We start from the raw sequence: 26,501 nt of genomic DNA, 5'->3' as shown, positions 1-26,501 counted from the left end.
ATACAACTTCTAGCTAGAACTTAAAAGGGTAAAAAAAAAAAAAAAAAAGACTACAAGCTCTGGAATAACACATTTGAATCCTAACTCTGTTACATATAACTACAACCTTGGAAACATTTTTCTTTGTGCCTCAGTTTCCTCATCTGAAAAACAGGGATATAATTGCCTCTACCGGGAGAGTTGTGTGAGAACTAAGATAGTATACATAAAGCATTTAGAAAAGTTCATGGCATATAGTAAGCACTAAGTGTACCAAGTGTTTTGTCCTAAATCTGAATTTACTCACGTTGTTAGATAAATACAGACAATCTTCTAGGCAGCCGACAAAATGGGAACTCTAAGCAGCCCTAGAATTTCTCCTTAAGAACAGGCATGAGAGATGACTGTTGTAATCTAGTTTCCCGACTTTGACATCTTTAACATTTGAGGATGGATAACTCTTTTTGTGGGGAGTTGTCCCATCCCTGGCATCTACCCACTAAAAGATGTCAGTAATGTTTCTGCTCCCAACGCTGCTTCAGTTATGACAACCAAAAATGCCTCCCTTTTTCTTAAATATATCTAAGTGTCATTTTGAAAATCGTCATTAATCTCTGCTTTATATATAGCCCCAAAGGGTAAAAGAAATCTTATCAGAAAATGATAAAATGTATTGATTGTTTTATTAGAATTTTCCTAGTTTAGGGCTGGTATAAATAGCTTTTGTAATTGTTTTTGTTTTCCCTTTTTAGGAAAATCTGTTTGACTCTTTGACAGGGCAGCCACATTCTGAAGATGTACTGCTGTTTGCCATTCCAATATGTGCCCCATATACCACCATGACAAACTATAAGTAAGTCATTATGAGTTTACTCAAACAGCTGCCACAGCATTGACTTAGGAATCATTTTGTTATCTGTTTAGTAACACATGCAATTCCTTTTTAAAGATACAAAGTGAAACTTACTCCTGGAGTTCAGAAAAAGGGAAAAGGTATTTAAAATCTTTTTATGAATTATGATTTTAAGTATTTCTTGGCTGAACAAAAGTAGATTCTTCTATTTTCTGCTTACAGCTGCGAAAACAGCCTTGAATAGTTTCATGCATTCCAAAGAAGCAACAGCAAGAGAAAAAGACTTATTCCGCAGTGTAAAGGTAAAGTGTTCCTGTAGAAATCTCTAGAGATTGGTGGTACAGTTAAATGTGAGCAGTTATAATTCTTTTATTTTTGTATTGTTAGCAGATGGAAGCTGCAGCTATCATTTTGGTAGAAAGTAAATTTCAGATGAAAATTTTAGAAATGCCATTCTTTTGGCAGCAGAGGACATAATAAAGATCATAAAAATGTGATTGTGAAAATATTCAGCACCCCCCCCCCTTTTTTTTTTAGGACACGGATTTATCAAGAAACATTCCTGGCAAAGTTAAAGTGTCTGCACCCAATCTTCTGAATGTAAAAAGAAAATAGCTGAAATGAAATCCTAAAATATTTGAGAAGAGTCAGTTTTATAGTCTTTTGGAAGTTCAGAGATGAAAACATCATGTAACAAGACTTCCGTATTTAAAAGTGAACTAACATTGCCTTGCTGTATTCACCAAAACGACTTGGTTTTTTTCCAGTTTTATAGAGAGGAAACACTATGATAGGACTTCCTAAAATATTTGTGGACAGCAAATGCTAATTGTAAACAACTGCAATTCTACATTTTCTTGAAATTTGGAAGGTTAATAGTAAGTATTCATTTCATGTTGTAAAGAAATGGAATAGTGAAGTGGCTCAACTGGTTAGACTGTTGACTCGGTAGTCTGCTGTACATAACATCTAATATATCTATTACAGGCCAATCGCAAGTTTTGTTTTTCCTGGTGGGGGTTGGGGTGGTTATACATTTAAGTTGTGAGGAAGTAGACTTCTGTCTTTACTCATCATTCCCATGACTTGGCTTAAGATAACACCTAGAAGAAATTGGTGTTGATAATTTCCACGCATTTATATAATACCTTTACTTTTCATCTTAATTTCTTTCTTGTAATCTCATTCAGCTCTGTGCCATTTTATTTTCCACCTCTAGTAATTATCAGTAGCATGTTACAGAGTATCTTAACCTATAATATTATAAGTGCACTTTGAGGTTTACCACTAAAGACTCCTGACCCCGCTTTTTTCTGTCTCCTAACAATGGAGAATAAAGTCATACATTATTTCCATTCTTTTATGAGCTGTAAAAGCTGTTAACTTTAAAACAACTGAACAGGCTGCCTAGGGTCAACATGAGCAACTCCACTTGCCCCGACCCTTACACCAAAGCACTGGGGTCGAGGACTGGACGGCCGTTGGTCCCTCCAAGGTTTCTTTTACCAGCTTAGTCCTATCAACAACCACTTTATGTAGCCTAGTGTTTTAAATTCAACATAACAGACTACTCAAGAAACAGCTAAAATATTAATGTCTTTAAAAAGTAACTTCACCATTTTGATACTGGTAGGAATAATTAATACAGTGTTTCTACAGATATAGACCCTGTTGTTACCAAATAGGAAATAATCATTCCTTTGGGTAAAAAGCCCAAGTAATAACTTATGCTGTTAAATACATTTATTGTAAACTTTAGACACAAAAATAGGTTCTCTAGGCCATTCACATGCACATTAAAACTAAAAAGCTGCAAACTACAACAGTGTATATAATTATACAAATGATTTCACTCTGATGTTTACAGAATTGATGTCCATGCAAGTGATCAGAGGCATTATCTATGAAGCCTTAAGATCCAGAAGTGTTGTTACTACCAAACCTCTGATTAACACTGTGAAGTAAATGTTTTGGAAGGCAGTTCCATGAGTTGGCTAACATTTCTTTAAAGCAGATGACAGCTTCTAAACTTAGCCTGAAAGTGGACAAAGAAAAATAATTTCACTTTACTGTTAGAAGTATATTAAAACTACCAAAAAAGAAAAACCACTTTAAAGATTTTCATAGAAACTGGATAGTTTTATCAATGAAAGTTTATTATTGCCCTTAAATTATCCATAAACCTATTTTTTCAAGAACACTAATTCAAAGTGTTTAAAAAACAATTTAAAATAAGTACCAAGTAAAAAAGTTACTTACCTTACAAGAGATTTTGGTTGAACTGAAAATATAAGTATTTCATTACTGTGTGCCTGAAAAATAGACAAGAATACATTAAAAGTACTTCACAACAAAGTTTCAGCAATAATATGGAGTGTCCTTTAATAAAGGGTGGTGTACTTACAGCTCTGTGATGGACAAGAAGGTTATTGGCACACCCTCCAAACACAATTACTTCTCCTTCATCACTGGCACAAGCTGTATGCCATAATCTACGTTTAAAACAAGAACTTGTTTGAAGTCAACCCAATTACCAAATTGATAATTTATACTAGAGAATTGAGATGATGAAATAAAGACTAAAGGTCTTTAGCACAGACCAAAACATAAAGTTGAGACACAGTTATCTCAAGGAAAAGTACAAAAAGCTAGAAAAATCAGTGTCTTTATCTAGATATCATTATCTCTCTGGTCCATTCCTAATTTATGCAATGAGGAGTCTGAAATGAACGATCTGTTCTCTAGGTTTTTATGAGCAATAAAAGTCTTTGGGAGATGAGTGGTATATGCCCTCTCCTTCTTTTCATAGGCAGGGTCAGCTGTCCTTATGCAAAACATCTGAGGAATGTTTTACTCTGCCTGAGTGAAACGGAGCATCTTCAGGCCTGACTCTCTGGAAAGAGTATTTGTGCCGAAAGGCATCTTAATGGCATGACTGTACTACTTAGGTTAGAGGCGTGGATAAAAATGCAAGTTGCTGCTGCTGCTAAGTCGCTTCAATCATGTCCGACTCTGTGCGACCCCATAGACGGCAGCCCACCAGGCTCCCCCATCCCTGGGATTCTCCAGGCAAGAACACTGGAGTGGGTTGCCATTTCCTTCTCCAGTGCATGAAAGTGAAAAGTGAAAGTGAAGTTGCTCAGTCGTGTCCGACCCTCAGCGACCCCATGGACTGCAGCCTTCCAGGCTCCTCCATCCATGGGATTTTCCAGGCAAGAGTACTGGAGTGGGATGCCACTGCCTTCTCCAAAATGCAAGCTAACATTAAACAAATATGCTTTGAACAACAATTGTGACTACATCATTTCCTTTTAGCAGTCTCTGTAACAATTCTGAGATAAGAAAAGTAGCAAGTGTTCTAACAGGCTCTTTTTGGACAATTCAACTTCCTAGTATTTGTTATACTGCATAGCTGTAAACTTGATTGTAAGTTCTTAATTCCCTCACCGTCAAACATTGTTCAGGGTTTTGAATTCTCTCCTAGAAGAGAACTAGAATTTCCTTTTTCAGATGACTAATCTAGAAACAGTTCTACTCTGGTAAAGAGCTTTAGTATAAATTTTAACGATGTCATTATTCTAATGAAGCAAAAAGCAAAATCCAGCCCTGTTTTTCACGCACTGATGATGAAAAAGAAAGCACTAATACTAAGAACTTTGGTTTTCTTTCAAATTAAACCTTAGTGAATGCTAGGGTTTTTATGAGGAAGTGAATGCAGCCAACTGAATTTTCTCATTCATTACCAGTCTTATACATCTCTAAGGACCTCACTCAAGAACTACCTTTTAAATAGTTCATACCTTGGTTTTTCAGTATGGGGATGATTAAACTTTATCCATTCATTTTTACTGATGCAGTATGTCCAGGCATCACCTGATTAAAGCAAAGAAGAAAGCATTAAGTATGTTATTCTGTCAATGTGACACTGATATTTATTTATTTTTGACACTGATATTTAAAGAGTGCAGCTTTAGTAAAAACAGTAATAAATCAGATTTTGAGTAGATACAGAAAGTATATTTCCTTTTTTCCCCTGCAGTTAGGTATGTAAGCCCTTTCCATGTTACAGCCATTTATTTAGCAGGGCAAAGAGCTCTAGGTAATTTTTTTTTTTACTGGACAGATAGATGTGTCATATGAAAACAACTGTATATATATTATAGGATCAAAATTAATACCAAATCTTCTAACCATTCCTATAGCCCTCTGATACACCTAAAAATACTGATTTTTTCCAGCTATTTATATTACTTACAAATGATGTATAATAACTTGTAAAAATATTTTAAGAGTACTTACTTAGTGGCTGTTTATCAGTGGTAAATCCTCCAAAGAGAAAGAGATGATCTGAAGAAACTGGTGTTAGTGAGTGCCAAGATCGGCCAACTGGGCATATGCCTTGTGGAATTCTGAAAATGATAGCTAAGTTACAATATCTGCATTTAAAAGCTGCTACTGTATTTAAAGCAGAGAAATACTAAAATTTTATATGGAATTTTGAAGAGATTTTTAAAAAGGCTTCTAGATATTAACAACTACATGCTTTTCAATGAACTGTTTCCTTGGAAGGAAGGTCAACTTTAGATCTTTTCAACAAACACTGAGCACATGCTATGTGCTAGACATAGTTATGGGCACTGAAAATTTAAAGATTCCTTAAGGATTTAGTGATCATGTTTACTTAAGATTCACTGTTACAGAAAAGGAAAGCAGGTACATTATGTACTAATAATAGAGAGTAAGGGGAAAATCCATTGGAATTTTTTTGAAAAACTTTCCTAAATAATCATCTAGATGATACCTACAGTTCATTCCACTCCCATGTATCCAGATTAAGATAGTGAAGGTCATTCATTCTAGCATCCTAAAAAAGGATAAATTAGTTATCATTCTGAGTAACTGAAAAGCACATCTTTGAAACTATTTTATATACTCACGCGGTATCTGCCTCCAAACACAAAGCCTTTGTTTCCAACAGTCGCACAGGCATGGGCAGCACGAGGTGAAGGTGGTTTACCCTAGTTAAGTCGTAAAAACAATTTAATGAATAAATGAACGTTTTATAAATACCAGAAAGAAGTCTTTTCTGGAAGTGGGATAGAATGTGCAGAACACTTGAGCTCTTAAGCTTAAGTGCAAACTTGTAGTAAACAGCAGTACTAAAGGCTGACTACCAAAACTGGGAGCTTTTGAGAAACATTACTGAAAGGGCTAGTTAATAGAATGCTTACTTGCTTTACTTTTCTTTAAAAATAAAAGCTAGAACATTATATGACACTGTGTCAGAGGAAAAAGACATCTAACATTTGAGTAATTTAAATCCCAATCCAGCACTAGGTCATTTATTTAATTACAAACTATACCACTTTTAACAGCTATTAGATGACAGATACTGGGCTAGTCTATACATTCATTAACTTTTTAGTTTTAGACTCCTTGGAGAAAAATGAACTGTCAATTTTACACCACTTGCCAACTGCCCTTCTCATTGAAGGGCACTAGTTGGCAACTGCCCTTGCTTTAATAATTAATTCATTATTCTTCAGTAACTCACAGTAGTTATAGGCTGGCTCCAGATAAACGTTTCAGTGTCTAAAATATGTACATGATCATTCCATCCTCTTGGATGACTTGAATTCTACAGAAAATAAGAATCTGAGTTAGTTTTTACAAATAATGTTTGTAAAACAACCTTTGGTTTATTAACAGGGCAAAATGAACAAAGCTAATAGCAAACGAAGTATATTATTTCAATAGACTAAGTAGGCCACTTTTGCAAATATGAAACTTCATTTACCCAGAAAGATGTTTCATCAAATTCAAAAGTTCCCAATACTTTGTCTTCAGGTAAATATCCATACCCTCCAAAAAATATTAACCTGTTTGATAAAAAACCAAGAAATTAATAATTCAAACATCCACAGGATACAAGATATTTTTTTGTTTGTTTTGTAATATTTCATGAGCTGAGAAGGCACACTGGAGTATATAAAAATACTTATTCAAATAATAATGGCTAATATGACTAACAATGATGTCTTAGGTGCTTTGCCATTAATTCACTCAATCTTTATGGGCCTTCAGAGGCATTTTACATGATTACAATGGTTATTAGCAAAGGATACGTGAATGGCAAAGTACTTTCCACATAAAAACCCAAACCTATAGTGTGGCTCACTCACTTGTTTTTATATACCCAGACACCGAGTTTGTCCTTTGATGATGGAGGAACTCCTTGGCAGTCAATTCTTTCCCAGTGTAATACTCGGTCCGTAGACCTTGAATCCAGCATGTAGAACTGCCAGAAGCAATGTTAGATTCTGTTACATGAAGGAAATTCAACCTTGGCATTTAATGTTATTGCATTTATGCTGATAAGAATGTCATCTAATTCAGTACTACTAAAAGTATAATTGCAAACTGGCTGCCAGTCTGTAAAATGTTACCTAGTCTGAGTCCAGGGAAGAAATTTCTGCCGGAATGTGAATTACTTAAGTCACTGTGCACCTTGTTTGCGTTCAGCCTGTTTTTCCCCCCATACCACTTTTTGGCTGAAGGACTAGAAAGTGAGTTAATTTACTACATTCTTTGCCTGAGATAGGCACTTTAAATTGTACTGATCTAATTTATGTATTATGGGATGGTATTACAAAAAAAAAAACAAACTTAGCAATTCATCTTCAATTTAACAAACATGTCTTAAGTGCCCACTTAACTCTAGGAGCTAAGGATAAATCTTAAAAGATTAAATATTCATTTGTCTTTCAGAGGGTTCACATCCAGGTACTTACATTTAAATAGTCAATAAGTTAGCTTCTTTTTTTTAGGCTCCTAAGGTTTCTTTTCCTCAACCGTACTGATTTAACTATTAACCATTTCTCTGACCACTCCCCTTTACTAAAGCCACAACTAGTCTTTTCCCCAAGTTTCCTCATGTTGTGTCAAAGTTAGTTTTCTCCCCCTTGACCCTGAAAAATAGATGGCTCAACAACAGCCTACAGCAGTGCCTCACAAAACCTTTTAGGCACAAAACCCTTTCTTCCAACAAAGTCTTAAGCAAACGCCTAAATATAAAAATAAGAACCCGAAGAAACGGCTTCTCTGTTTACAACATACCCAACAGAAATCTGGGTTCACTGTGACAAGGGGCAAGACTTGTGGCCTTCCTATGAATAAACAGAAAACACAGACTCCCCTGCACCTCCACATGCTGCTGGGCAGGACCAGTGTGACAGGGCTCAACATGGAAAGAAAAGCTACAGCATTTAGTGGGGAAGTTTGCCACTGAGCAAGTCAGGTCCATGCATGGGTGAGCCATGAGTGGTGTTATAAAGGCTTTTCCTTGGATGGCAAAGAAAAGAAAAATAGATTCCAACTATATGCCATCTGGAAAAGACGAAACTATAGAGACAATTAAAAGACTGATAGCAGGAGTTTAGGGGGAGAGAGGAGATGTATACACAAGTTCAGAAGTTTTTATGAACAGTGAAATACTGCGTGTGACATTATAATAACGGATATATGTCATTATCAGATCAGATCAGTCCCTCAGTCATGTCTGACTCTTTGCGACCCCGTGAATCGCAGCACGCCAGGCCTCCCTGTCCATCACCAACTCCCGGAGTTCACTCAGACTCAACGTCCATCGAGTCAGTGATGCCATCCAGCCATCTCATCCTCTGTCGTCCCCTTCTCCTCCTGCCCCCAATCCCTCCCAGCATCAGAGTCTTTTCCAGTGAGTCAACTCTTAGCATGAGGTGGCCAAAGTACGGAGTTTCAGCCTTAGCATCATTCCTTCCAAAGAAATCCCAGGGCTGATCTCCTTCACAATGGACTGGTTGGATCTCCTTGCAGTCCAAGGGACTCTCAAGAGTCTTCTCCAACAACACAGTTCAAAAGCATCAATTCTTCGGCGCTCAGCCTTCTTCACAGTCCAACTCTCACATCCATACATGACCACTGGAAAAACCATAGCCTTGACTAGACGAACCTTTGTTGGCAAAGTAACGTCTCTGCTTTTGAATATGCTATCTAGGTTGGTCATAACTTTCCTTCCAAGGAGTAAGCGTCTTAATTTCAGGGCTGCAGTCACCATCTGTAGTGATTTTGGAGCCCAGAAAAATAGTCTGACAGTGTTTCCACTGTTTCCCCATCTATTTCCCATGAAGTGATGGGACCGGATGCCATGATCTTCGTTTTCTGAATGTTGAGCTTTAAGCCAACTTTTTCACTCTCCACTTTCACTTTCATCAAGAGCCTTTTGAGTTCCTCTTCACTTTCTGCCATAAGGGTGGTGTCATCTGCATATCTGAGGTTACTGATATTTCTCCTGGCAATCTTGATTCCAGCTTGTGTTTCTCCCAGTCCAGCATTTCTCATGATGTACTCTGCATATAAGTTAAATAAACAGGGTGACAATATACAGCCTTGACGTACTCCTTTTCCTATTTGGAACCAGTCTGTTGTTCCATGTCCGGTTCTAACTGTTGCTTCCTGACCTGCATACAGGTTTCTCAAGAGGCAGGTCAGGTGGTCTGGTATTCCCATCTCTTTCAGAATTTTCCACAGTTTGTTGTGATCCACACAGTCAAAGGCTTTGGCATAGTCAATAAAGCAGAAATAGATGTTTTTCTGGAATTCTCTTGCTTTTTCCATGATCCAGCGGATGTTGGCAATTTGATCTCTGGTTCCTCTGCCTTTTCTAAAACCAGCTTGAACATCAGGAAGTTCACGGTTCACATGTTGCTGAAGCCTGGCTTGGAGAATTTTGAGCATTACTTTACTAGCATGTGAGATGAGTGCAATTGTGCGGTAGTTTGAGCATTCTTTGGCATTGCCTTTCTTAGGGACTGGAATGAAAACTGACCTTTTCCAGTCCTGTGGCCACTGCTGAGTTTTCCAAATTTGCTGGCATATGGAGTGCAGCACTTTCACAGCATCATCTTTCAGGATTTGGAATAGCTCTTTTGTCCAAACCCAAAGAGCATGCAACACTATTCACTTAATTAAAGTGAACTGTGATTTACCTTAGGGTGAACTGTGAATAAATAAATGGGCGGAGCTACAATTGTTAAAAGGAAGGAGGAAAAGGGTGGTGTGGAGCCTGCCTAACCCCATATACTTCTCTCACAGGTGTCCCAAAGCATCCCCCCCAAAATCACTAGAGTTCCTAGGAGCACAGTTTGAAATCTGAAACCAGTTCAACCTACATGCTCTGTCTACACCAAATCACTTGGCACTTCCATAAACCAGACATATCTGCGTGTAACTCTGCATCCTGGTACCTATATACCTTGCATAATACTCCTTCCAACTATACTCTGTGATTCCACTCAAGCATCACCTCTTGGGTTAACACTTTTTGTTTTCTGTTCCTCTGTCCTGCCAAACACAATGGTAAGGAAGTCAAGAAGCACCTGGAGTACCAGGCAAATTTGGCCTTGGAGTACAGAAAGAAGCAAGGCAAAGGCTAACAGAGTTTTGCCAGGAGAACGCGCTGGTCATAGCAAATACCCTCTTCCAACAATACAAGAGACGACTACACATAGACAGCACCAGATGGTCAACACCGAAATCAGATTGATTATATTCTTTGCAACCAAAGATGGAGAAACTCTATACAGTCAGCAAAAACAAGACTGTGGCTCAGATCATGAACTCCTTATTGCCAAATTCAGACTTAAATTGAAGAAAGTAGGGAAAACCACAAGAATGTTCAGGTATAACCAAAATCAAATCCTTTACGATTATACAGTGGAAGTGACAAACAGATTCAAGGGATTAGATCTGATAAGAGTGCCTGAAGAACTATGGACGGAGGTTCATGACACTGTACAGGAGTCAGTGATCAAGACAATCCCCAAGAAAAAGAAATGCAAAAAGGCAAACTGGTTGTCTATGGAGGCCTTACAAATAGCTGTAAAAAGAGAGGCGAAAGACAAAGGAGAAAAGGAAAGATACATCCGTTTGAATGCAGAGTTCCAAAGATTAGCAAGGAGAGATAAGAAAGCCTTCCTCAGGGATCAATGCAAAGAAATAGAGGAAAACAATAGAATGGGACAATAGAACAATAGAGATCTATACAAGAAAATTAGAGATACCAAGGGAACAGTTCATGCAAAGACAGGCTTGATAAAGGACAGAAACGGTATGGACCTAAAAGAACCAGAAAATACTAAGAAGAGGTGGCAAGAATACACAGAAAAACTGTACAAAAAAGGTCTTCACGACCCAGATAATCACAATGGTGTGATATCCTGGAATGTGAAGTCAGGTGGGCCTTAGGAAGCATCACTTTGAACAAAGCTAGTGGAGGTGATGGAATTCCAGTTGAGCTATTTCAAATCCTAAAAGATGATGCTGTGAAAGTGCTGCACTCAATATGCCAGCAAATTTAGAAAACTCAGCAGTGGCCACAGGACTGGAAAAGGTCAGTTTTCATTCCAATCCCAAAGAAAGGCAATGCCAAAGAACGCTCAAACTACTGCACAATTGCACTCATCTCACATGCTAGAAAAGTAATGTTCAAAATTCTCCAAGCCAGGCTTCAACAGTACGTGAACCGTGAACTTCCAGATGTTCAAGCTGGATTTAGAAAAGGCAGAGGAACCAGAGATCAAACTGTCAACATCTGCTAGATCATCGAAAAAGCAAGAAGTTCCAGAAAAACATCTACTTTTGCTTTATTGACTATGCCAAAGCCTTTGACTGTGTGGATCACAACAAACTGTGGAAAATTCTGAAAGAGATGGGAATACCAGACCACCTGACCTGCCTCTTGAGAAACCTGTATGCAGGTCAGGAAGCAACAGTTAGAACTGGACATGGAACAACAGACTGGTTCTACATCAGGAAAGGAGTACGTCAAGGCTGTATATTGCCACCCTGCTTATTTAACTTATATGCAGAGTACCTCATGAGAAACACTGGGCTGGAGGAAGCACAAGCTGGAATCAAGATTGCTGGGAGAAATATCAATAACCTAAGATACGCAGTTGACACCACCCTTATGGAAGAAAGCGAAGAAGAAAAGAGCCTCTTGAAAGTGAAAGAGGAGAGTGAAAAAGTTGGCTTAAAACTCAACATTCAGAAAACTAAGATCATGGCATCTGGTCCCATCACTTCATGAGAAATAGATGGGGAAACAGTGACAAACTTTATTTTTTTGGGCTCCAAGATCACTGCAGATGGTGACTGCAGCCATGAAATTAAAAGACGCTTACTCCTTGGAAGGAAAGTTATGACCAATCTAGACAGCATATTAAAAAGCAGAGACATTAGTTTGCCAACAAAGGTCCGTCTAGTCAAAGCTAGTAGTATGGCTTTTCCTGTGGTCCTGTATGGATGTGAGAGTTGGACTATAAAGAAAGCTGAGCTCCAAAGACTTGATGCTTTTGAAGTGTGGTGTTGGAGAAGACTCTTGAGAGTCCCTTGGACTGCAAGGAGATCCGACCAGTCCATCCTAAAGGAGACCAGTCCTGAATATTCATTGGAAGGACCAATGCTGAAGCTGAAACTCCAATCCTTTGGCCACCTGATGCGAAGAACCGACGCACTGGAAAAGACCCTGATGCTGGGAAAGATTGAAGGCGGGAGAAGGGGACAACAGAGGATGAGATGGCTGGATGGCATCACCAACGTAATGGACATAGGTTTGGGTAAACTTTGGGAGTTGGTGATGGACAGGGAGGGCTGGCGTGCTGCAGTCCTAGGGGTCTCAAAGAGTTGGACATGAGTGCAACTGAACTGAACTGAACGTACATTACATGCACCTTTCTGACTGCATCTGTCTCGTACGGGCCTGAGAAAAACATGCCTTTTCCCTATTTGGGCAAAACATAGACAAAGTCTGAACAACAGTATCTTATAGTGGCATGTTATAGGAATGTTAGTATATGAAATTTTGTCAGTGTTAATTTCTCCTTACAGCTTTTTGAGTTGTGGCCTGTTAAATTTTACTGTGTGTGTTAGTTGCTCAGTTGTGTGCAACTCACTGTAATTCCATGGACTGTAGCCCGCCAGGCTCCTGTCCATGGAATTCTCCAGGCAAGAATACGCAGTGAATAGCCATTCCTTTCTCCAGGGGATCTTCCCAACCCAGGGATTGAACCCAAGTCTCGTGCATTGCAGGCAGATTATTTACTATCTGAGCCATCAATACCCCGCCCCGTCCCCCAAACTGCATCTTGTTTTTAGTTTACTAATATTCATCTAATATACAGCATTTTATTAATAAGAGAATAAGTAGCTGCAAAGAACATACCACAATCAAGTACACATGTTTTTGAACTTGAACAGGAATAAACTGGGCTAACCTTAGAAATCTAAAGTGGTCTGAAAAAGAACAAAGTTACCTTAAACCATCCTTACACACACTAACCTTATTTGTATTGCCTCTTGAATGGTGTCCTCCAAACAAGTACAGCACCCTGTCCACACACACGGCACAGCTTCCTGACATAGAAGGAGGAACATCACCCTCAGTGTTAATTTTTTTCCTGAGAGGGAAAAAACTGAATGTAAATAAATTTCCCCAAGAAGAAATGCAACAATGTATCCAGTCTTCTAATTCTATCCCCACAATAAAAGGAAAAAATAAGGGGTGAGTAGCTATACTGAGGTCTCTTCTAACTTGTCCCTTTCACCCACTCCACAGGCTGCGCCAGCAGGCACTAACGTGACAGCATGGGAGGTTCTGAAAGCCTACATGTCATATATCACTCTAGGAGCAAACCATCTCAACATTTCTCTAACTAAATTGTTTGCTTTTTCTGGTTACCTGACCATAAATGATGGTTTTGTTTTTTTGAGTGGGCCAAGAACCCAAAGGAAGAAAACTTCAATATCTGAGTCCTGACAGATTAATAAGTGTTTTTTAATTCAGTCACCTTTAGCCATTCGAATTAGTCTGATTCCGACCTTATGTAATACTACAGACACTCAGGTAGTGTCTACTATAGGCCAACCATTCCTCTGAGTGCTCTTTACCTGTTTTAACTCATTCTAAGTCTAAAAGTGAATCTGAATCAAAAAGTTAATTCTAAGATTCAGAATATTAATATTACATTCAAGGGCTTCTACTCCTAATATCGCTTCATCTGTGTTAAGCTTTATGTTTGTTTGTTTCTGGCTGTGCTGTGGGACATGCAGGAGCTTAGTTCCTTGACCTGGAACTGAACCTGTGCCCCTGCAGTGGAAGCGTGGAGTCTTAACCACTGGACCACTAGGGAATTCCCAATTTTTAAGTTTTGATAGGCTGATTTTGTAAAAATTCTTCCTGGGATTGAATTTCTTTTTTAAGTTTCCCCATTAAAGGAATACAATTATAAATGTCCAGTTCTCTAGAAAAAGAGCGTTAAACAGCTAGATTAACACTAGCTATATGCAAAAATAATCCTGGTTTATTTTTAGTTGAACTCTTAAGTGGAACTAGTATTCTCCTAGTTCTGAGATCTCAAATATGCTAAAATATATAACAGACTAAGTTTTCACAAAGCAACCCATGGGGAAAACTACGTTCTAAATCCTCAAACACAGCCAACCCAGCATTTTGAGAATTTATTAATTCTGCTAAGAATGTACAAGTATTACTGGTATGAAACTGGCAAAAAGTCCTTTCAGAATAACCCATTTGCATGGATGGCAAATTTAATTTTGTTTTTAAGGCAAAACATGCTAAATCAAAGAAATCTGCATAGAAATTTTAATATTAGAGCTCATTAAAATAGAATACTACCTTTATTTCTAGCAAATATAGTCTACAAATTCTTCTCTCATTCAAAATACATAACAGAAGACATAACATATTGAATATATATATGGAACTTTTATGTATTTCCATTCCAGGATCTGAAGCTTCTACCTCTTTAATACTGCTATAATACTTGACACAGTTCTGAACAGAAATTTCTTCAAAGGTCATAAAAGCATCTAGTAACTACTGAAGAAATACAAAAGTATTTAAGCTCAGGAGCTAAGCTAAACTAGTAGAACACTGTTTTCAAAATACACAGCTAGGTTAGTATCTTTAATTAAAGTGTTTTTATTCAGTAGTATGGGTTTTACAGAGTATGTTTTTGTTTGCAACCTTATTTGGATGTTCTAGTCCCCCTCTTAATATCCACAGTTACCATCTTCCAGTCTCCATGTTGTAGATCCAGAGTTCTTCTCTAGGCAGATAAAAGTCATATAATCCTCTGACTTGATTACTCTAAAACAACAACAAAAAGTTGCAAATACAAAATATAACTTGTATTCTAAAGAGGCACTATTGTATATTTTTTCACATCTATCTCATTTGAGATACTGAGAGTTATAAGAAACAGGTTTTAACAATTCTATCACATGTACAGTTCTCCCTACCCCATGCCTCATACTCAAAGTAATGCTTAATATAGAGAGGCCTCAATTCAAATTCTTGATACAGCAGTTGCAATGATGCATGAAGTTAGATCTCCAGCTAATCTCTAAGGCCACTTTATCCATAACACTCCACACACCAAATCTGAGTTACATGACCTCATGGAAGATTATGTGTGTCATGTTGGCAGGCTAAAGAAAGTTCTACCTTGAAAGCACCTGATCCACACTAACAGGTCAGATGTTCTTCCCTTTTAGCCATTCATTCTCTGCCAAGAAGCAGGGAGGGCAGAACTGCAAATATTAAGTCCTTGTACAAAATCTTAAGTTCCCTGTTCTGCTCCATTTCCCTTCAGATAGAGCTTACTATATGCCAGAACTAATGAAGTGCTATCCATGGAGTGCTGTATTGAATCACACAACAACTGTAAGAAATAGCTGGTATAGATTTCTCCAAGAAGTTGCCCAAGGCTACTCAACAAGGAATGGTGGAAGCAGGATTCCAGCCTCCTTTCCCTGAATTTGCAACTTCAACCACTTTGCCTGACCTCTCCAGACTTTGAACCACCCTGGCCACTTTCTGAACAATGTTGACATAAAGCAAACAGATGCAGTTCACTAAGAATGGGTGTCAGAGTTGTAAGCTTGAAAAACAGAACAGAACATCTGGGCATGTAAATATTTCTCTTTCCACTCCACCACTTATGAAATAAAAAGGCTGGCAGCAAGATAGCAGGTTGACTCAGAGTACATCACTTTGGCAGGAGGAGGAAAACTGACTTCTGTGTATGAAGCTAAGGTTTACTGAAATCAAAACAATCTTCCAAGGGCCTCCGGTGTGTGGTACTCTTAGGGTTGTAGCCAGAAAGTGGAGGAAGGCCTGTTTGAGAACTACAAACTTACTTCACTAGTCACGCTTCTCCACCCCGCCTCAGACCTGGGCGTCCAGGCCCTCCACAACTCACCTTCAGAATCTTCCACCCGCACAACCCTTTTCCCCTATCCCCTCACCTTCCCTCTTCCTACTGAAGATTAACAGTTTTACCTTTCTCCAAGGCAATTATTTACATTTTAATAAAAGTCACCCGGTACCAGCCACCTTGCTCCTACCAAATACCCTCTCTTCTGAACACCTATTCATTGGAGGCTGGGGAAAACATTTCAGATTAATCAGGATTAGGAGAAAGGAACCAAAGGAAGTAATCAAGACAGCTTTTTCCCAGCTATCTTTTCAGAGTCATCTCAAAAAATGGTCACATCAACTGTAGCATAAGCTAAAATCTATGACCCAGAATCACCTAGTGCTTCCAAGTCAGGCAAGGCACTGGTGTACAGGACTAGATTTCTAGCAAATTGGAGCGGGGGCAGATCATTTTTTTTAAAAAGGGACAAAAATATTTTTGGTAAGAACAGATCCGAACCACTCCAGCAAATGAAATAAGACGATTCTAGAATGCAGAGTGTTATTAGGAAGCTCTAAAAGCAAAAGGGCAAGAGAACTAGTGAGAAGGTTTAAATAGGAGGCACTTGGGCAGGATTTCCAGACAGAGGAAAAGAGAAGAAACTCAACTACATGCTCTCAACTGGTAACTAATCATACTGGTTCATGACTAAGGGTCAAAGGGCTGCGTTCTGTAGTTAAAAGCTGTTACTCTTGATTTTTTTTCGGTTATTGATACAAATTTTCCATTAATTTTCTTTATAGGAGTTTAATGTGAAAAATCTCAACCCTTTCTCAGCTGAAACCAAAAGGAAAATAGCCCCGAAACATTCGAATAACACCAGGATGGCAGGTGCACAGGTGTAGCTGGGACTCCTGAACCGGCGGGAAGGTTCAACAAGCCAATTTTTGCGGCCTTGGAGAATTCCAATGCATTTTCCCTAAGAGGCCGTCTCCCCCTAAGTGGGCCACGGCATCAGCGAGCACCGGACCCCGGCTCTATGCCCAATAACAAGAGTGACCTCACACACCGTCACTTCTTACACACCAACCCTGTAAATAAAAACGTTCCGCGGTCTCCCACCACCCGCCGCGCCCTCCGCAGGTAAAGCTCGGACATGGGCAAGCGCGGGCAGGGAGCGGGGAGCAGGCTTTGTAAGCAGAAGGCGGGCGTGACAACAGCCCAGGAGCCCTGGGACGGGTGGGGAGACCCGTGGGAAGATTCCCACACTCGCAAGAGAATGAACCAACCGGCGGAGTCGCGGCGCGGGGGCGCTGAAGGCGCCCGGGGTGGCCACCCTGGCCCTCCCGCCGCCCCCGACCGGTAACTGCCGGCCGACGCCCGCGCGACCCGGCCGCCCACTGACCTTGTAACCGCCCCAGACGAACATGTGGCGCCCGTCGCTGACGGCTACGTGGCCGCTGCGCTCGGCGGGGCAGGCGAGCTCCGCGGATTCGTAGCCTTCGTAGGCTGGCCCTGGGAGCTCGTCCTCCCGCAGGTCCTCGTAGCCATCGGCCATCTTGAGGCTGCACTTCGGTTCACCAGGAATCCCCGCACCCGCGGAGGAGAAAAAGACAAAGGAAAAGAAAGAGACGTGCGGCGGCGGCGAAAGGTTTGGTGTTACGGCCGCTCCCCGCCGCCCGGGATTCTGTCCTCCCGGCCCGTCTCTGCGAGGACGGCCTCTGGCCGCTTGAGTAGGGGTTGCGGGCTGGAGGCAGCGAGGGCGCAGGGACGCGAGCAGGGCGGGCAAGGGTCCGCCCCGGGCTGATACCAGCTTCCAGCCCGTCAGCCCCGCCTCCAGCTCGCTTCTCGCCGCGGAGGGCCCTTGTTTACGCCGCGCTGGGAGCCGCCCGTTCCGCTGACGCCGCTCGCCGGGATCCGGAAGCGCGGCTGGTGCTGAGCGCCCCCAGCGCCGGGTCCTCCCGCATCCTGCGCCTGCTGGGCCTGGGTCCAGAAGCTAAAGGCACTTCCAAGCACCTCCGAGCCTCCCTTCATTACGAGGAGATGCTGAATTAGCCAGACTCTGTCAAAAAAAGAAGGTCTTGTCTGACTGAAGGATGTTCACAGCCCAGAAAGGGCTAGCAAATTGCTCAGCTAGTAAGTTTCAGGTTTCAGGGTCTCCAGAGTCGGTGCCCTGTCTTTCCCAGGACAGTGGATGGGGGTGGCATCACTACCCTCACGCGTGGTCCCAGGTGGCCCCAGCCGCAATTGCTGGGCGGCTTCCGGGCGGAGGCGCCGCTGTGTGTGCGAGGCAGCTCCGGGACTGCGTGGCTCCCCGATGTGCCTGCTGATCGGTTCATGACGACTCTTCTCGATAAGCTCTTTTGGTCCAGCAGAAATTTTAATTCAGTGGTGCATCCTCCACCCAGTTTGGAAAATTGTGCTTAAAAAGTGTTTCAGAAATCTTCACCTCCCAGGCCTTCAGGGAGGAAAGTGAATCCTGTTCACAGACACTATTTTAGCTTACATTTTATATGACTTTTTTCAATTAGATCAAGAGAAAATTAAGAATTATCGTGATCTAAATTTGATTCCTCACTTGTAAAACACTGAGACAATGGAGTATTATTCAGTACTGGAAAATGAGCCATTTTTTTTCAAGCCATGAGAAGACATGGAGGAAACTTAAGTGCGTATTGTCGTGTCCGACGCTTTGCAACCCCATGGACCGTAGCCCGCCAGGCTCCTCTGTCCATGGGATTTTCCAGGCAAGAATACTGGAGTGGGTTGCCATTTCCTTCTCCAGGGGATCTTCCCAACTCAGAGATTGAACACGGATCTCCCACATTGCAGGCAGATTCTTTACCATCTGAGCTACCAGGGAAGCCCAAATGCATATTACTAATGAAATAAGTCAATCTAAAAAGGGTACATACTGTATAATTCTAACTGTATAACATGAAAAAGGCAAAAATATAAAAACAGTAAGATATCTATGGCTGCCAGGGCTTAGTGGGGAGGGAGGAATAAATGGGCAGAACACAGAGGATTTTTAGAGCAGCGTTTAGTTTCTATGTTACTATAAAGGCAGATACATGTTACTACACATTTGTCTAAGCCTATAAAACATACACCACCAAGAATGAACCCTGAGGTAAACTGTGGACTTCAGGTTTGTCTTAGCTCAGGCAACCATAACAAAATACCACAGACTGGATGGGTTAAACAACATTTATTTCTCACAGTTCTAGAAGCTAGGAAGTCTAAGATCAAGGTACAGACAGACTTGGTACTTAGTGAGGGCCCTCTTCTGCCTTGCAGTGGGCTACTTTCTCATAGGGAAGGGACATAGAAGGAGAGCTCTGGTCTCTTCCACTAATCCATCACCGGTCCCCATCCTTATGACCTCATCTTAACCTAACTGCCTCCCAAATACCCCACCTCCAAAAACCATCGCACTGGGGATTAGGGTTTCAATATATGAATTTTGTGGGGATATAAACATTCAGTCCATTACGTGGGTGATTTAGAAAATGTTCTTGCTGAACCCACATGCTGAACCACATGGTAACTTCATCAAGCTGGAAATTCCAATAGAATCACAATATTAATACAGTGGAAAAACAGGCACCAAAAAATGGGAATTCTTAAAATTGTTTCTTTTCCTTTGAAGTGTTCTGAAATCAAAATTTTACTTTTTCAAACAGTATGTACTTCCATGAAAATCATTCTACTTTATTGAGTTTGTATTATTTCTCTCACACACATACATACATATAAATAATGTATTTGTGAAAACATCACTTTGTTTCTGGGTTGGCAGTATGAAGTTCTAAAGAATATTTTTAAGCTATCAAGAGGCTAATAATTTTTAAAGGTGTTTTTGCAAAGACACTACTTGGAAAAGATACTAATTTTGATATGCCATTTACCGTATCATTCTAAAAATGATAATACCTCAAAAGAATCCTTCCTGACAACTGGAAGAATATTCTGATATACATAATTAAGATGGCCAGAAATTCTTTTTCCTTGAAAATCAGACTGGAAACCTATTTTGTGAACCACCTGGAAAAAGAAAAAGTCAACCTTCTAGACCCATCTTTCAAACAGAGAATCCATAAGGGAGGGTTTAAAGTTATGAGGCTGATGTTGCCTTGGGCTCCTATACAGGTCAACAACACAAGAGTTGACTGTAAACCGTAAGAGGTAAGAATGAGGAATGAATACTGCTTGACTAGGGATTTTCAAAACTGGTTTTGCCAGCTCCCAGAATTTCTATATCTCTTAGTAGTAGGGAAGCCCTGCTTTAAGGCAAGTTTTGGAAATTGAAGATCAGATTAGAATTCCCTACCACTCGTACCATGGGGCTACCTCAGAACATAACTTTCTGAAGTAGTTCAGCATAATCAGGCAAATAAGAAGAGCTCCAGTTTTGTGTGCCAAAGATAATATATAGATTTTCATCCTCTTAACACAAGTGTGTGTGTTTTTGTGTGTTTTGAGGGGCTAATCTAACAACACAAGTGTGTGTATTTTTGTGTGTGTTTTGAGGGGCTAATATAACTTTTAATGTTTAGGTAAGCCATTTATAAACAGAAGTGCTTTTCTAAGAGGCTAGAGAAGGTATTGAAATAATTCAGAAACCATTTAAGAGGTCATCCCACTCTGTCATTTATCACTATCTAATAGATTTAGATAGTTTTTCCTTATAGACTGCTGATATTAAAGTTCATAGTAATAAAATAATTACTTCTAAGACCTGTATTACCTGTGAGACTCACTTTCTAAGTCTGTTATTCAGCCTAAAAATAGTAAGCAGAAATGAAAACTTATGCTGAAGTATTGTTTGCACAATTAATTCTAATGACTGGTTCACACTAACAAAACTAGGAAAATAGTAATTCTATATAGTTTGTATAATAAAATGCAAACACAAAATATTTCAATACATAAATAGAACTTTTACACATCCAAAATACAGTACATATATATATAAAATATATCTCTCAAATTCAAGAAGATCTACAAACTACTGTAATTTTCATTATAAATTACACATTTACTTCAATATAGAAATACATTTAACATTTTAAATTGCAGAGCCAACTTGCATGGTAGTACGGTAGAGAGTAATTTTATACACCGAGTTTTCAGTAATTCCTTGTTATTAGTAATCCAATGGATGGATATGACTGTGATATATGAAGAACTTCTTAATTATGGCAAAAGTACTATTTAAGGACTACAAAGATAAATATTCATGTTCCATTTCTTTATAGGGAGTTAATACTGAAAAGAAATGGGAAGACAAGGTATTTTGAATATCCTGGGTCTTGAGCACCAACTCTGTAGAATGGTGTGGGCCAAAATGAGTTTCTAGAAAGATAAATTACTAGATTATCATCCCATTTCATAATTTACTGAAGGTTACTTTTTATAAGTATGTCCCCAAGACAAAATGTATTTTAAGGTGTATCAAAAGTTAATAACTATACTGCCTCTCAATATGTCAAACCCTGTATGATAAATCTCTAACACTTTCAAACATTGTCTTTATATATACAGAAAAAATGGGACAATCTAACAACTTAGAGGTGACAGAAAGACAATTGAAGACATTCATTTCCCTACTCAAATAAAGACGACCAAGAATACTTTACTAGATAAATGCTAAAAGGAGTTCAGTATTTAATCCCATACCAGTGCCTGCCTATTTTCTTGTTTTGGCCAGTTACATTAGTTATTTAAGGAGAAGTTCTTTAAATAACTGAATTACTTAATGGGAAACTTTAGGTGACTTTAAAGTGACTTGAGAAAAATCTATTCTTTCTGAAAGCTGACATGAGGTGTTTTTATACAACTATTTGTCTTTATATTGGAGAATCCCTAAGTCCTTGGGGGTAATTTCTTATTCTTCTCAAATTTGTATAATCTTTCCTGTAAAGAGGACACAGTGAGTTAAAGTCTCTGACAATTGTACTTATTTTCAGAAAGTAGATTTTTTTCCTGCAACTTACAATTAAATTAATTTACAAATATAAATATCTGCCATTAACATCTTCTTCCCATATATCTCATGCCATACAATCACTTTAACATAGAATTTCTGTTTCAGATTTTATCTTCTAAATAAAGCTTCCAATTTGGGGGGTAAATATACAGTCTGATTAAAATGTTTAAACATATTAAACATAAAGCATATATAACAACTTAATTGCTACTGATCCACTGATATTTATTTTCTGTTTCTTCTTTTTGGGCTCTTTGTTCTTCCCGGTGATTAGCTGCAGTCCAAAATGTTATTTTTTTGAGTACTTGTTGGAGAAGTTTAGGAGGTAATAAAGATATCTGACTTTCTAAAATTATAGCATTTTTACCAATGCAGTCAAGGCATAACCTGTAAGCCAAACATAACAGAATTATTACTTTTTGAACCTGAACTTATAAAATATTTATAGGCAAGTATTATAAAACTAAAATTATACAAATCTCACAGGATTATGTACTCCCTTTGTACTCTTGTTCTTTCCAGAGCGCCACATTACTTGTGTATTTTTATAGCAGCACAGTGCCTGTCTCTGACCGAAATCCAGTTACAACTTACCGTGCATACTGTTCTTTAAGTAAAAAAGATTCAGACTTAATTTCGAAGCATGTTAGTCTGAAGCAGACCCCGTTTCACGTATTCTTCCAGCCCAATAACCATTTACTCTTCTCTGAGAACTGTCTTCTCCATCACCCTGAGATGCAACACTTTGCAGCCATTTCATTCACTGTAACCCGACCCTCCCTGCAGCCTGCACCCACCTCCAGAAATGACTTCACTGGCCTGACTAACAGCCAAGCTGAGTCTCAACCTCAAAGGCAGGCATATCCAGTGTCCGATACTGCTTCATCTTCCCCATCACTGCTCATCTCCCCTTACAAAGCTTTGCTTTGTGCTTTTTGGAACACCAGTTGTGTCCACAGACACTCCTGCTTCCTCTGACTTTCTGTCCTTGTTTTAAGTGAAATCTAAGAAAACTGCCTTCTGCGCAGCCTCCTTGAGAAAAGGGAACAAATGTCCCCTCATTTCCATTTTTATAGCAGATAACTAGTATGCATTCTCCCTGCTCCTCCCTCCTGCTTCCAGGCTGCAATCATTTCACCCTCCGGTGCTGCCATCTGTTAACCTCCTGCTCATTTCCCCCCACTGCTGAGGACTTTGGCCCTGGGCTCATCACAGTCTTGTCCCTAGACTGATTTTAACATCTCTGTGGAAAACCCTTTTTACTCTTATGACTTCACTCTGGACAGTTCACCTCTGAAATCTTAAACTTCTCTCCTCCTCTTGGACCACAACCTTATATTCTTTTAACTTTTATACCCCTTTCCTCCTTTGACTCTTTCCAGATCTCCAAATAATAACACCCGTCCGGTTGTAACTTTCTTCCCTAACCAGCCTGTCCATATTCATTTCACAGTTTATCCATGTGCATTTTCCTATCCAGATGCACTTCATTCTTCATTCTCTTGCCAACAATCTCTTTCTTTCTCCACTGTCACTCTGTTTATACCATCCTGGCTAAACTCAGCCAGCCATCTCCTTTCTGCACTTACAACCTGGCTGCTTCATGCTGGAGAAAACCACGTTTCTGTGGGTGTGGCATACAGATTCTGCTCCATCTCAGCTGAGCCCCCTGAGTGCTCAGCAGGACAATGCTGTGTTAATACATCCCTCGTCAGCATCTGCTCACCGTCTCCTCAGCAGCTGTGGCACACCCTCACCACTCTTAAGTTCATAGCCTTGCCTCTCCTCCTCCTCGTCAGACAACCTCGCTGTCAGCCAAAACCTCCTCCGTGCCCTGCCCCAACCAACAAAGCCACCTATTTTTATAGCTATATTTCCTCCTTTCCCCATTATTTTAAAAGTACTCTTCCTCCAGTCAAGGGATAATTCTATTACCTCTTGCTAAAATCTCAAGAGCCTGCTCCATTCATTTGCCCTTCATTTATTGTGTTTCCAATAGCTGACTCGCTGATGGCTTCTCCCATAATCATGGAAACAAATACCCTCACTCCTCTGGTTGTGGTGCTCACCCCCAGAAGTTATCCTGGCTTCCCCCTTACGGTACCAACGACGTCTTAGTACCGCCACACTCCACGGCACTTGCCGACCCAGATGCTCCGTGACCTCCTCACAGTGGGCAGATGCTCCATCTGCAGTGATCTCCCCGCTCAGTTTCTGCGCTCTGTTACCTCCTGCTTCATCTTTAACTCTGCTCACTCTCTTGTGCCTCCTTGTCTTCTGCCTCAAATGCTATGAGTTCTTAATGCTCCGTTGTTGGCCCCCTGCTTACTCTCAAAACTCTTCCTGGGCAGAGCTGACCCACAAAGTCACACCAATAACTAAACAACAACTTTGGGGTTAAAAGAGAAATTCTATATACTAACTGAGACGCACATATATGTGTCTAGTATTAGACACTCTGATATTATACTCTAGTATAATACACTCTGATTTCAGAAAAGTTAAAATATGAAAAAGTTGGGCCTAGAATCAAGGAAATACACTATGTTTAATACTCCTACATGAACTAAATTCAATTTTAGAAACAAAAATGTGACTACACTGTATATTTTAATTTTTAGAAATTACACTGGCGTATGGTTCATCATTACAAATTTGGTTATACTCTTAGGCAGCTGTAAACTTAAATTCAAGTGATAAACTACTTGAAAAATATTGTAACACTTCCCAAAAAGGAAGAAGAAAGAAATGATCATATATTAATAACATATATATTGTAAAGTAATGAATTTTCTTACCTGAGTAATGAATAAGGCTGTGTTTGAAAGATCAATAAATCATTACAATGACCCTAATCAACATAAAAAAGGAGTTATCAAGATTTTTAATAAAAATAACAATAACATTAATAACTGAGTATTTCTATTTTATAAATGTAGAAGAAATCATGTAAAGCAGCAAATAAATCTCTAGTCACACACACACAAATATATACATACCTGCCTAGCTATACAAACTCTGGGTGTATGGTTACAATTTTTTCAGTGACCCAACTTTTAACTAAGCACAGCCTATATAACTGCAAATGTTTTTTTCTTAGAACATGGTTTCAAAATGAGAATGGTAGTGGTCTTCAAGTTTTTTGTCTTTTAAGCAGAACTTTTTTTCCACATGACTCATTTTAAAATCTCTTTATTCTGTCTCCCTTTTCCAGGTGATAGATTCCCTGGGAATTCCTAATTTGAAAATCACAGATTTGGATGATTTTTTGGATAATGACTCTCTCATCTAAAAGTTAATGGGGAGGAGTCAGCAAACATTTTTCTTATCCTTTCAAATAGGTCTTTAGAATTTCACAATTTATGATCATGATTTTAATCAGAATTCATATGTTAATGATAAAGTTTGTATCCTAAATAAATAGAGATTTCTAGTGCCAAGAAAACAAAGACAAACCAAAAAATTTGCTTTTTAAATAAAGGTAAAGTTGTGGTTTTAATCTTTTATTAAAGCACTGAGTTCTTAGCCAAAGAAAGTTCTAAAACTTTCACTATACCTAACATTTGATTTGGAGGCCCCAGAACCTTACAGTAAACCAAATTCCCAGGAGAAAAGCCACCTTATTTCAGGGCTTGCCACTCTGTGGGAGCAACTCTGGAGAAAACAATGCCTGAAGACGTGAGAGGGCACTGGGGCTCTTGGGGGCGGGCTCTGGCTCAAGAGTAGCCCACCCCTGCCAGCTCCCAGCGTCAGCCATTCCCCAGCACCTGATGCAAACCAGAGCAAGCAATCCTGAGCTCCTGGTCCATCATGTACAGACTGTGCCCATCTCTCTGAATTTCCCAGGGTGCTAGGAGGGAAAGGAAAATACTTTCCAAAGTGAAAAGTGAAAGTCAAGTCCAACTCTTTCCGACCCCATGGACTACACAGTCCATGGGATTCTCCAGGCCAGAATACTTGGGTGGGTAGCCTTTCCCTTCTCCAGAGGATCCTCCCAACCCAGGATCGAACCCAAGTCTCTCACATTGCAGGCAGATTCTTTAACAGCTGAGCCACACAAACTACAAAATCTACTCATTTATTCCTTTGACTTAAGTTTTATCAGATTTTAAAATAAGAATGCTTTAACTAAACTCAATTGTAAAACAGGGGTGGATAAAGCAGTGGCAAAGGGAACATAAAATAGAAATAAAATATAAACATTTCAAAGTAGTTTCCTCATGAAGGGAAAAGCTAGCGTTGATAATGTTCCAGTTATTAAGTTAGGTAGCAAATTTCGAGAGTACTTATACTTAGTAGTTTACATATACATTATATGTATTCTTTTCATGTTTACAAATATTTTAAAAATATTTTAATTTGATAAAATTATAAATACCCAGACTATGGGAAGGGTCAAAGAGAAAAGGAAGAGTCA

The 26,501-nt window shown here is 39.5% G+C and overlaps 3 protein-coding genes and 1 pseudogene across 8 annotated transcripts in view; 2 read left to right on the top strand and 2 right to left on the bottom strand.

Annotated features, from left to right (window-relative positions):
- NEMF (nuclear export mediator factor) overlaps positions 1-3,822 on the top strand; it is a 56,039-nt gene extending 52,217 nt beyond the window's left edge. For 2 of the 4 annotated variants that reach the window (XM_027553692.1, XM_027553693.1), the window contains 4 exons: positions 732-832; positions 929-972; positions 1,055-1,134; positions 1,370-2,195. In XM_027553692.1, the coding sequence (XP_027409493.1) occupies positions 732-832; positions 929-972; positions 1,055-1,134; positions 1,370-1,447 (303 nt within the window). In that variant the 3' untranslated portion in view covers positions 1,448-2,195. Of the gene's footprint in view, positions 1-731; positions 833-928; positions 973-1,054; positions 1,135-1,369; positions 3,612-3,641 lie in introns of those variants that run through there. The other 2 variants (XR_003513076.1, XM_027553691.1) reach the window with 2 other exon arrangements.
- Positions 2,554-17,970, bottom strand: KLHDC2 (kelch domain containing 2). Its single transcript, XM_027553694.1, has 13 exons — positions 17,498-17,970; positions 14,962-15,041; positions 13,212-13,329; positions 7,015-7,130; positions 6,630-6,711; positions 6,387-6,470; positions 5,770-5,850; positions 5,638-5,696; positions 5,132-5,241; positions 4,633-4,705; positions 3,237-3,324; positions 3,092-3,144; positions 2,554-2,867 (listed from the first exon to the last, which is right to left on the bottom strand). The coding sequence occupies exons 1-13, from the start codon at positions 17,648-17,650 to the stop codon at positions 2,744-2,746; spliced, it is 1,221 nt and encodes a 406-aa protein (XP_027409495.1). The 5' UTR covers positions 17,651-17,970; the 3' UTR covers positions 2,554-2,743.
- Positions 7,898-8,021, top strand: LOC113900549 (annotated as a pseudogene).
- A 1,314-nt stretch (positions 17,971-19,284) lies between the features above and the next one.
- The window catches only part of KLHDC1 (kelch domain containing 1), a 40,326-nt gene continuing 33,109 nt past the window's right edge, over positions 19,285-26,501 (bottom strand). For all 3 annotated transcript variants that reach the window (XM_027553688.1, XM_027553689.1, XM_027553690.1), the window contains 2 exons: positions 24,883-24,935; positions 19,285-22,471 (listed from right to left, as the gene is read on the bottom strand). In XM_027553688.1, coding sequence (XP_027409489.1) covers positions 22,285-22,471; positions 24,883-24,935 — 240 coding nt within the window. In that variant the 3' untranslated portion in view covers positions 19,285-22,284. The remainder of the gene's footprint in view (positions 22,472-24,882; positions 24,936-26,501) is intronic.

This window comes from Bos indicus x Bos taurus, chromosome 10 (genome assembly GCF_003369695.1).
Source record: "Bos indicus x Bos taurus breed Angus x Brahman F1 hybrid chromosome 10, Bos_hybrid_MaternalHap_v2.0, whole genome shotgun sequence".
Lineage (NCBI taxonomy): Eukaryota > Metazoa > Chordata > Mammalia > Artiodactyla > Bovidae > Bos > Bos indicus x Bos taurus.
This window is presented reverse-complemented; position numbering and strand designations above follow the sequence as displayed.

Bases quoted from the DNA above. Each gene is read 5' to 3' on its own strand.
- KLHDC2 (XM_027553694.1), bottom strand. From the start codon at position 17,650: ATGGCCGATGGCTACGAGGACCTGCGGGAGGACGAGCTCCCAGGGCCA. The intron at 5,697-5,769 runs GTGAGTATATAA...ATCCTTTTTTAG, and splicing joins TGTTTGGAGGCAGATACCGC to GATGCTAGAATGAATGACCT. The intron at 2,868-3,091 runs GTAAGTAACTTT...GTCCACTTTCAG, and splicing joins CAACCAAAATCTCTTGTAAG to GCTAAGTTTAGAAGCTGTCA.